The sequence below is a fragment of the Mustela erminea genome, chromosome 1 (genome assembly GCF_009829155.1).
Source record: "Mustela erminea isolate mMusErm1 chromosome 1, mMusErm1.Pri, whole genome shotgun sequence".
Taxonomy (NCBI): Eukaryota; Metazoa; Chordata; class Mammalia; order Carnivora; family Mustelidae; genus Mustela; species Mustela erminea.
Genome location: NC_045614.1, coordinates 160,421,742 through 160,434,079, shown reverse-complemented (window position 1 = coordinate 160,434,079; position 12,338 = coordinate 160,421,742). Strand labels below are relative to the sequence as shown.

Genomic DNA, 12,338 nt, shown 5'->3' with positions numbered 1-12,338 from the left:
TGAACCTTTCTTTAACAACTGTTTTTGCTTCCTTGAGTTCAGCACTTGTCCCACAACATAGCTTGAGTCTAGAGTCTCAGTAGATTCTTCAGATTGAAGCCTGGTCTGGATTCTCTTGACAGCGCTGGTAGCATTCAGAGCAGCTAAAGGAAAAAATATTTCCAAAAGAATCTCAAGTGAACAGGAAAAAAAGTTTTAAGCATTCCAATTAACAGATCAATTAGGTAAAGTCAGTCAAAACCCAAATAATATTCCTTTAAACATTACTATGTTTAAGGAAGAACATAATAAAACAAGTTACTGTTCTGTGAGAAATAACACAATGGGGGAACAAACCTTTTTGTTCTCCTGATGGAGGGGCAGGTGATGGAGTTCCCGGAGAGTTTTGGGACTGTGTTGTTATTTTCTGCTGAATATCAGTCCATAGCTTATTAATTAACTCAGAATTATCTTCCTTCAGTTGGTGGAGAAACCTATAAAATATGGGGCAACAAGCTATATCAAAATTAATAAATGCTATCATTTAAACTGCTCAACTGCTTAAATGTTTGATTGACAGCACTTTTAATAATTCAAAATCAAAGAAAAAATATACATTTTGCTTTAACTGTTAAGACAGGTAGCTAAAATGCCAGTCTTCTTAGTGTTAAAAGGAATCATTCCATCTTCCTCCCAGTTTCCCACCCACCTTGGCTCCTGCTTGGAGGAAAAATCTGTCCTTTCTGAATTTTTGTGGTATGGGCCCCATTCTCCTCTCTTTCTCCCAGAGAAAGTACATGGCTTGGTCCTTTCTGGTTTCTCTCTGTGAAGGAGGCTATCCTCAGAACACAGTCTATGCTCATCCCTGAAGTAAAATGACTAGAGCAGACTCTGTCCTGAGTCCCTGGGAGCAGGGAGTAGGAGTGGGAAGAAGAGCTGTAGTATAGGGAGTTAGAGAACTAAGCCTTTTGCTATAATCATCTTTAGCATTGGTAAGGCTTATTCTTTATTCTCCAACCATCTGATTCCTTTATCTATTTCTCAGTTGGACTGAGACTTAAAAGGGGTAGGTGACAAAAAAGCAGGAACAACCCAGATGCCCAGCAACTGATGGGTGGAGAAGTAAAATGTACTACACCCACACAACCATCAAAAAGAATGAAGTGGAGATACATGCTACAACATGGATGAATCTTGAGAACATGCCAAGTGAAAGACACCAGACACAAAAGACCACGTACGGAATGATTCTACACATATGAAATGTCCAGAATAAGCAAATCTACAGAGATAGAGAATAGATTAATCCAATAGATTAGATAGGGCTGAAGGGCTTGGGAGGAAATAGGATTTGACTATTAAAGAATATGGGGTTTCTTCTGGTACTGAAAATGTTCTAAAACTGACTATAGATTGCACAACTCTGCATATACTAGAAATCATTGAATGTTATACTTTAAGTGGATGGACTGTATGGTATGTGGACAATAAATCAATAAAGCTGTTACCCCCCCCAAAAAAAAAAGAGGAATGGGGAAATATTATTTAGTGGCTCCACAAATCTCAACCTAAGAGAGTTGCTTTCATGCAAATTATGGATAGTACATTGCACATTAGCTGCTGCTACAAAATCTATTTAGCAAAAGGCCTATAATGCAATCCATTCAAAGGGGGCTTAGTTATCAAAGCATCAGAAAGACTCCTTTGTAAGTGTTAGTTCAAAGTCCAACCTTCCGGCTAAATCTTAAGAAAAGTGTTGTAACAAGATTTCTGTACAAGTTAGGAAAATCCAAAACAGTCTGAACTCACATTACTGTCTCTAATGTTTATACTTTTTTAAGAGTCAGGTTATGTGACAACAACAAGGAAAGTAATATAATACTACCTATGACAGGGTTAAGAATGGCCTCCCTAAAGATACTTATAATTGAATCCCTAGAATCTGTGAATGTTACCTTATCTGACTAAAAAGGGACTTTGCCGATGTGATTAAGTTAGGAACGATATTGAGATAGATGACCTTGGATTATCTGGATGGGCCCTAAATGCAATCAAGTACATCCTTATAAGAGGGAGAGACACAAGGAGACTCTGACACACAAAGACATAGAGGGTGCTGTGATGATGGAGGCAGAGACGGGAGTTATACTGACTCAAGGCCAAAGAAGGCCAGAGCTACAAGAAGTTGGAAGAGACAAGGAATGGATTTTCCCCTAGAGTACCCAGAGGGAATGTGAGTGGCCCTCCAACACCTTGATTTCAGCCTAGTGAAACTGATTTCAGATTTCTGGCCTCCAGAACTGTGAGAGAATACATTTCTGTTGTTTTAAGTCATCAAGTTTATGGTAATTTGTTATAGCAGCCATAGAAAACTAATGTAGACTCTGGCACCTGGATAAAAGGTGCTAGTGTAACAAAATATCAAAAAATGTTTACCAAAAAAAAGCTCTGAAATGAGAATGGGTGAGGCTGGAAGAATTTTCAGGTAAATATTAGAAAAATCCTACATTGCCTTACACAGGCTATTCATAGAAATATGGATGTTACAGACCCTTCCGCTGTGGACCCAGGAGGAAGTGAGGAGCACGGCAGAGAAAGGCTCTGTCATCATGAATGGAATACTGGTAGCAATATGAGCATTAAGGGAGCTTCTGGTGAAGGCTCACAAGGAAATGAGGAACATGTGATTGGAAACTGGAAGAAAAACAATCCTTATTATAAAGTACCAGAAAAGATAACCGAGTTGTGTGGAAAGCAGAACTTGTAAACAATGAACTTGGATACTTAGCTGTGGAGATTTTCAACCAAAGTGTTGAAGGTACAGCCTGCTTTCTTACTGCTGCTTAGAGTGAAATGTAGGAGGAAAGAGATACACTGCAGGAAGAACTGTTAGCCAAAAGGAACCAGAACTTGGTGATCTGGGAAATTTTCAGCCTGCCCAGAACGCAAAAGATGGTCAAATTAGGAGATACCACACTGTTAGGAAAGCACGCCCTGGAAAGAAGGACAAGCTACACAATGTTTTGCTAATCTGAAGAGATTAGGCATCTGACTCATAGATCCCCTTAATGATCTCAGCAGACAGCAACAGAGATGGAATTATCCAGGAAGATCTCTGGAGGGCCTCTTTGTCTAATGCCATCCAACATACAAAGGAAACACACAAGGTCCTTTGAGAATGTTACACCAGCAGAAATACTGCAGCTTGGACTGAAAGAGACAGAGATAGGATAAAATGAAGGAAGAGTCAGACTCCCAAAATTCTACAATCAGCAAACAGGTGATATGATTAAGTTAAGAATCTTGGGGGACGCCTGGGTGGCTCAGTTGGTTGAGCAGCTGCCTTCGGCTCAGGTCATGATCCCAGCGTCCTGGGATGGAGTCCCACATCGGGCTCCTTGCTCAGCAGGGAGCCTGCTTCTCCCTCTGCCTCTGCCTGCCATTCTGTCTGCCTGTGCTCGCTCTCCCCCCCCCCCCCGATAAATAAATAAAATCTTAAAAAAAAAAAAAAAAGAATCTTGGGATGTGAGGTTATCCTTGTGGGGGGGGCTAAATGGTATCATGTATATTTTTATAAAAGAGAGACAAAGGAAGACTTGAACATACACACAGAGGGAAAGGTGATATGAACTCAGAGGCAGAAATTGGAATGATGCAGCTGTCACAAGCCAAGGAAGACCAACAGTCATCAAAACCTGGAAGGGGCAAAGAAGGCAAAGAACAGATTCTCCTCTAGAACCTCTGGAAGAAGGGTAGCCCTCCCATACTCTTGATTTTGGTCTAATGAAATCGATTTCAGATTTCTCCAGAATTGTGAGAGAATAAATTTCTGTTGTTTTAGGTCACACAAGAACATGTATTCATAGAAATTTTCAAACCAAGAGGCACTTAGTCTCCAGATCCCAAGTCTAATGCATCTCTTGATACCTCATGTTTAATAGTTAACAAGTAACATTTTGAGACATTAGGTACTCAAAACTGGAAACCACCTACTCACACAACTAATGAGATAAAACCCAACCAAATAAAAAACAGTAACTTGATTCAAATGTAAAGAATAAAAGCAATATTGCACAAGATTAGTTATATTTGGGTTATGAAAGAAGCTTATCTTAAAAGATGATACATGTTAAGATGATACATCTTAAAAGATGATACATGTTTCCAAGTGTCCTTAAGGAAACAGCAACCAGCTAAATTTGAATCACTCCACACATCCTCCAAAACCCAAGAGACGGGGCAACAAGAGGAGCAAAAATAGCTCATAACCCATGCCTTCTACATGACTGGAAAACAGACAATACTACTAACTTCAAATTACCTATAAGTAGAAAAATACACACTAAACTCCAGCAAAGATATTTCCTTAGCTCCTATCAGAAGCCCTAGCAGGGAGTGAGGGCACCTGAAAATGACTAAACGGGTCATTTAAAAAAAAAAAAAAAAAAAGGAAAAGAAAAAGAAAAAGAAAATGACCAAACCAAGAAGAGAACGAAGAGTCTACTGGTGACAAAATCACCTCCAGAAAGAAGTCCACTCTAAATAGCAAATACTCAAAAAGAAATGTCACACACACACACACACACACACACACACACACCCCAAACCTGGGCAGTCAAAATACTACTAAAAAGTGCCTAGAACTCAATGTGGTAGGTCTTGGAAAGACACCACTTCTTGATGTCAACAGGAAGAAAAAAGAGTTCTTAGGAGGCTGAGTGCTAAAGGCAAAAAAAAAAGTATAGGGGCACCTGGGTGGCTCAGTGGGTTAAGCCGCTGCCTTCGGCTTAGGTCATGATCTCAAGGTCCTGGGATCGAGTCCCGCATCAGGCTCTCTGCTCAGCAGGGAGCCTGCTTCCTGCTCTCTCTCTGCCTGCCTCTCTGCCTACTTGTAATCTCTCTCTGTCAAATAAATAAATAAAATCTTTAAAAAAAAAAAAAGTATATTACCTTAACATGTTTAACAAGGGAGAACAGTTCAAGACAAAAAAGAACTGGGGCACCTGGGTGGCTCAGTGGGTTAAGCCGCTGCCTTCAGCTCAGGTCATGATCTCAGGGTCCTGGGATCCAGTCCCACATGGGGCTCTCTGCTCAGCAGGGAGCCTGTTTCCTCCTCTCTCTGTGCCTGCCTCTCTGCCTACTTCTGATCTCTCTCCCTCTGTCAAATAAATAAATAAAATCTTTAAAAAAAAAAAAAAGAACAGTATTGGAGTACAAACCAACTTTCACCTGCTGATACTTTAAAAAAAAATTCTATGAAAATAACTGTACATCGCTATAATTGAGAGACCTACTCCAAACTCACAACCCTATCCATAAAATGTACAAACTAAAACAGTCTGCATCATACAAGACAAAATAATAGAAAATTTAATTGAAATATTCTAGCCAATAAAAATGTTTCCCCTACCAAGAACAGAAGAAAATTGTAACAAAACTCTTTAAATGGAATTCAGTATATTTAAACAAGCATTTGGAGATATAGATCTTGAATCAGAAGTTCTAAAACTAAGAGCAGAGATAGACAAAAAACAGGAACAAAATAAGAATTGACTGAACTCAGGAAAGAATATAAAGAAAAAGAAAAACTCAAAAATAAAGATTAAATTACAATGTGTCCAATGGATAATCATTAAATAAACATTTAATAAGAAAGATTGAAGATTACAGGAAAACAATAACAAAAAATAAAGAATAAAAAGTTAGAGAGAAAGTATTTGAAATAGAAAACAAGAGACATCACTTTTATGTATGTAAAAGGAGTCTCTGAAAAAGAAAAAAGAAAAAAAACAATGATATCAAACTAATATCTGAAACTATAACCCAAGGAAACTTACTTCCAGGAAAAAAAAAAAGAAAAAAAGAAAGAAAAGAACCGAAGCTACAAAAAAGCCAACTGTGTTGGAAAAACTGACCTGAAAAGGTAAACTCAAAACACAGCTTAGCAATATTTAAATTTTAAAGATAAAAGAATAAATTTTAAATATAAAGGACATCAATACATAAAAATGCCTAGTTATTTATAAGGGCAAGAAAATTATTCTAGCATCAGACCAGTCAAAACAACATTCAAAGTAAGCCAAGAATGGAGGAACCTTTTCAAAAAAATTAAGGAAACAAAATATTAAAGATTTTATATCCAGCCAAGCTATCCTTCAAATATCTAAGCTACAGGAAAACTTTTAAGCTTTCAAGAAGTCAAAGAATAGAACTCATAAACCCTACACCATGAGCTTTGTCTAAATGAGTGATCCAACCAAAAGTTAACTAGGAAAACATCATAAAAGGACTGATGATGAGCATTTAATACATTTAACTATAGATCCAAGACTAAAACAAAAATGGCAATACTATTTTTACCATATTTATGGCAATAATATTTGCCATATTTTGGTGGCTCAGTGGGTTAAAGCCTCTGCCTTCGGCTCAGGTCATCATCCCAGGATTCTGGGGAGCCTGCTTCCTCCTCTCTCTCTGCCTGCCTCTCTGCCTACTTGTGATCTCTGTCAAATAAATAAATAAGATCTTTTTTTAAAAAATGGCAATAATAAGGAAGAATAATCTGTAAATGTTTTATGTCCTGTCAAAGCAAAAAAAAAAAAAAAATGCAGCTAAAAGAGGAGAAGGACTGAGAGAAAAAGAGAAAGAATGAGAATATAGAATAAATTATTTGTTGCATAGGTCATAGGTGGACGTCAAAGCACGCCATTTAAAACTAACACACCTGAGCAAAAAGTTGAAGAAAATAGGGGACTAAAGGGCTCTATAAAAGGCAGATATAAAGACAACCAGCCAGAACAAAATTACAAACTTCCTAAATATCAAAAGAAATTTTTAAGAGAACACAAAAAACATTACATAGAGAAAGAAAACTATAATTATAGTATAATATACATAGTACTATAAAATAAGTTGACATCGAACACATCTACTATATCAATAAATATTACAAGCTTACTTCACCAATTTAAAAAAAAAAAAAGACTTTTAAACTGGCGGAAAATGCAAGACCCAACTCTATGCTAAATACAAAAGATACACCTAGTACACACTAATTCAGAAAAGCTAAAATAAAAGAACGAGCAAAGATGAACTAGGCAATCAGAAACAAGAAGGCAGAGGTTTCATTCCTGATACCAAACAAAATAAAACCAAGCCAAAGGCATTAAATATGACAAAGGACACTTTACAATGCTAAAAGCCATAATTCACAGTGAAAATACAATACTTATGGATATCCATGTACCAAAAAACACACCAATCAGGTATTTAACTTTAAATAGAATTAAATATACTTAAACATCATATGCAAAGAAAAATAGAAACATACTAACAGAGACTTTAATACACTACTCTCAATATAAGATAGTGACAAAATTAAGTCAAGACACAGAAGAAGTAAACAACATCATCAATGAAGCAGATCTTAAGGATATACATATAGACCTTTATACACTGGTAATATAGAATATACCTTCTTCTCAAGCACACAAATGGAACATTTACAAAAATTTAATCATATATTAGGCCATAAAGAAAACATCATTAAGTTCCACAAGTAGAAATATTATAAACACATTGTACACCTTAAACTTACACAATATTATGTTAATAATATCTCAATAAAGCTGGGAAACAAAGGAAATGGCCTTGGAGAAAAGGGAAGCCCTGTAAATATTTATCCATATATACCTACCGATCTACGTTAGTTTTTGACTGAGAGTTTATAGAGTTATCCAACTCATTCCCACTTTCTTCAGACTGGCTGTTAACAGTTCCTTCTCCTTCATCATCTACTTCGTTAAGAGCCTTTCTCAACATAACAATAAAAATACAAATACAAGTTGGTTATATGTACACTCATCCTTTGTTTCTTTTTGTCATTACAATAGAGAGGTCCCTCCTTCTACTGCTAACATCTCCACAAGTGCTCTAGGACCTAAAACCTCTCACCTCCTTCCACTCCATCAAGTGCCCCATCCCTCTCCGGCAACTTCAACCTCTCTGCACTGGCTTTAGCTCAACGGCATTTAAATGTGAGTATCTTTTCTCTCTTAGCTTTTCTCTTTTCTCTCACCATATCTTTTCTCTTTCACCACCAAACTTGAAAGAATCCTACCCATCCCCCCACCCTCACCCCATACCGCTTCTCATTTACCACCTATGCCCTACAACCTTGCTTCTGCCCTACCATTCCACTCAAACTGTTGTCTACAAAGTCAACATCTTTTTTTTTATTTGTTCCTAAATCAAATAGATATTTTTCAGTCTCTGCCTTCCCTAACTGATTGGACATTAATGACCATCTTTTTTTTTATTTTTTATTTTTTATTTTTTTTATTTGTTCCTAAATTAAATAGATATTTTTCAGTCTCTGCCTTCCCTAATTGATTGGACATTAATGACCATTCCTTTCTTTCTTTCAAGATCTTCTTGATACATTCTTCCTTTTAACTCCCAAGATACCATATTTCCCTAGTTTTTATTCTATTCTTTTGGCTCTTCCTTCCCATCTCCTTCATTGATTCTTTTCTTTCTGCCCTTTCTTAATACTCAAGATCCTCCCTTTGGACCTTTTATCTTCTCATTTGACTCCCTTTCTGAAAGATTGTATCTAGTTCCAAAGCTGCAATTACAATTCAAATGCTGTGAATTCTCGAATTTCTATCTTCACCCAGATTTCTCAGGAGTCCTAGACAATTATATTCAACTGCCTAAGATATTCCTAGTAGACATCCTACACACATAAATTTAACGTGTCCAAAACTAGTCATCTTCCTAAGCCTCTCCTATCATTCTTTCAGAAGCCTTATTCCTGACATATTACCTAAGACCATAAGAGTATTGCCATCTACTGAGATGCTCAAACCAGCAAACTGGGAGTTACCCTTTTTTCTCATCCATCACATCCAATCAGCTACCAAATGCTGTCAATTCTATCCTTTTTTAATCTCTCAAACCCATCTCTCTTTCCCTCTACCTCCTTCTTTTACTGCCATTGCTTAGGTTAGGCCCTCACCACTTCTCACTAAAATTCTAACGTAAATCTTCTAACCAGATCCTCTTGTCCTTCCCAAACCCTTCTTCCACTCTACAACTGATTTCATCATGACTCTATTCTTCCTAAAATTCTTTGGTGGCTCTCCTCTCACTTTCTGGTTCTTTAGCCTTTCATTACCTAGCTCCTCCTTATCTCTCTAGCCCCAGCTCTTGCCATTTCCCCTTCCCCATAACAGAGACCATAATTATCTGAAAGCTAACATTTTTTTTTATTAACATACATTATTTGTTTCAGGGGTACAGGTCTGTGATTCTTCAGTCTTACACAATTCACAGCACTCACCACAGAACATACCCTCCCCAAGGTCCATCACACAGCCACCCCATCCCTCCCACCCCTCTCCACTCCAGCAACCCTCAGTTTGTCTCCTGAGACCAAGAGTCTCTTAAGGTTTGTCTTCCTCACTGGTTTGGTTTTGTTTCATTTTTCCCTCCCTTTCTCTATGATCCTCTGTTTTATTTCTCAAATTCCTCAAATCAGTGAGGTCATATAGTTGTACCTCTCTGATTGACTTAATCTCGCTTAGCATAATACTCTGTAGTTCCATCCAGGTCATTGCAAATGGCAAGCTTTCAGGTTTTTTGATGGCTGCATAATATCCCATAATATTCCATTCCATTCCATTCCATGCCATACCACATCTTCTTTATCCATTGATCTGTTGATGAACATCTAGGCACTTTCCATAGTTTGGGTATTGAGCTATAAACACTGGGGTGCACATGCCCCTTCAGATCACTACATTCGTATCTTTGGGGTAAATACCCAGTAGTGCTATTGCTGGGTCATAGGGTAGCTCTATTTTCAACTTTTTGAGGAATCTCAACATTTTTCAACGTGGTTGCACCAGCTTGCATTCCCACCAGTAATGTAGGAGGACTCCCCTCAAAGCTAACATTTTTAGTAAGTGCCAAAACATAATGGCTTTTGGCTATTTAAAACATGTAACATTCTACTTAATTGCCTTTGTAAGCAGAAAACAGTAGACTTAAGTTTTTTTTTGTTTGTTTGTTTTTAATGATTCTGATTTTTTGATTAATGATTTTGATTTTGATTAATGATTTTTTGATTAATGATTTTTGTTTGTTTGTTTGTTTTTAATGATTCTGGACCTTGTAATTCCCTAGGATCATCCCTCTAACTGATGATTCTCCTTTTTTCATAGGACATATAAATAACCTAGGAAATTGCACTAAACAGGTATTGAGTCCTCGTCAATCCTAAAAATTTGTTTTATTTTAATATTAAATTCTTCGTGAGCTTTAAAAAATGTTTCCCATTTCAAAATTCTAAGCATTTTGATTCATTAAGAGTTTCAGTTAGGTTGGGATACATTTTAATTAACATTTTACTACTATAATTTTCCCATGTAACTGGTCAATAAATTCCAAGTTTCCTGGGTAACAGGAATAAACACACCTGTTTTCTAAACACACCCATTAAAAGAGACTATTAACATTTAATGAAGAACTAGTATCTGGAATCATGATAGACACATAACTTATCTCAGCTGATCCTCACAACAATCATAGTAAGTATATTCTACTCCCATTTAACAATAACAACAACAAAACCAAAAATACTCTGAGTCATCTCAGATACCTTAAGAAATCAACCCAAGATCCAACAGCTAGTACTAACAGAATGTAAACACAGATCCACCTGACTCTAAAGTGGAAGTTAAGAGACTCCCCACTGTTTCTATAATGGCAGACGGAGCAAATGCCATCTCTGATGCTATGTGATCTTGGACAAGGCACTTAATTTTTCTGAAGCTCAGTTTTTTCACATGCTAACTGGAGGTAATGCTAGTACCTACATCATAAGTAAGTACTCAATAAATGGTTAGCTATTATTATCCAATCCTGTCTTGTTTGGTACAAATATAACTCACCCAAAGTGTAATATGCTTGAGGAAGAACAATTCACAATTCTAGCAACCAAACTTGGTATTTGTTGATATTTAAGCTTTTGAAAAGTTTACCTCTATGCCTGCATAAATTTAATTTCAACATAAGCATGATGGCTATAAGGACAGCATATTACCTGAGGCTCCATGATGGATTCACTAAGAACGGCCTGCGTGTCAGGGTCTTGATTTACCACAATACGACCCTGAGAGGAATCAGGAGCCATAGTTACATTTGGAAACCCTGCAGAAGGAAAAGAAGTCATAATGATTTTACTTCATTTAATTAAACTGACTTTACAAGCACTATACACTGCCACAGGTTTGTATTATCAAATAAAAATCTTAAATGACAATAATAGCAGCTCACACTTATATAATACTTACTATATGCCAGGCACTTTTCTAAATGCTTTTACATATATTAAATCACTTTACCCTCACAAAATCTGATGAGGTTGTTACTATTATTATTTTATAGATCAGCAAATTGAAACTCAGAGACATGAGGCAAATGGCCCAAAGTCACAATAATAAATGGTTAAGCCAGGATTCAGATCTTAAACTAAAAACTAATGATCTGTTTTTAGGGATTAAAGTAAACAATGGATTATATACACATTAAAGTGAATAATGCTATATATCTGACAAAAGGCAAAGTCTCTGTCAGAGAGAGACTGAAATAGCTTTAGGCTTCAAAATTTAGCTTTACTCAAGTTACATACAAATACAGACACTTTATACGGTAACCGAACATTAATAAACTGGAAACTAAGTCATATTTATAACAAAATCTTGTAAACTGCACCATGAGATATAGTAGTAAATGATGACTTACCTCTATTTAGCTCCATAATTTGTAACAGTGAATATTCTTAGTGAAAAGCAAACAAAATATACTGAATCTATGCCTAACAACTCCTGTATGCTATCCACTCTAGACTACTTGTACTATAAATAATGTGATGCCCGAAAAAAGTTTTCAAGTTCTTCCAAACAGCCATTGTAGGCTATGATTAATAAGAAAAAGAAGCTTTTGTTTGAATGAAATACATTACCTGTGCGCCTACGGGGAAAATCAACAAACAGATCTTTTGCTTCAGCCATCAAATGATCAGATTTTTCTAATACCTCCTGCATCTGGTATTGATCAGAAAGAATCTAGACATGTGTTAATGATAAATATTATTATTCAGAAAAAAAATCTATATATACTATGAAATCACAAAGGAAAAGTCCATGCAAAGGTTCAGAGAATAAAAACAACTGTAAGCCACCATCCTCCCAAAATCCTTCAATGGCAATATCTGTAAGTACCAGGAGATGGCGCTATTACAATAATTAGATTTCAGATGCTTGGCTACAATCCAAGTTAAGAAATACATTATT

General features: G+C 36.5%; 1 protein-coding gene across 6 annotated transcripts in view; it reads right to left on the bottom strand.

The window, feature by feature from the left end:
- Positions 1-12,338, bottom strand: part of SPICE1 (spindle and centriole associated protein 1) — a 66,895-nt gene that overhangs the window by 21,637 nt on the left and 32,920 nt on the right. For all 6 annotated transcript variants that reach the window (XM_032348569.1, XM_032348580.1, XM_032348541.1 and 3 more), the window contains 5 exons: positions 12,008-12,110; positions 11,087-11,193; positions 7,676-7,788; positions 337-473; positions 6-143 (listed from right to left, as the gene is read on the bottom strand). In XM_032348569.1, coding sequence (XP_032204460.1) covers positions 6-143; positions 337-473; positions 7,676-7,788; positions 11,087-11,193; positions 12,008-12,110 — 598 coding nt within the window. The remainder of the gene's footprint in view (positions 1-5; positions 144-336; positions 474-7,675; positions 7,789-11,086; positions 11,194-12,007; positions 12,111-12,338) is intronic.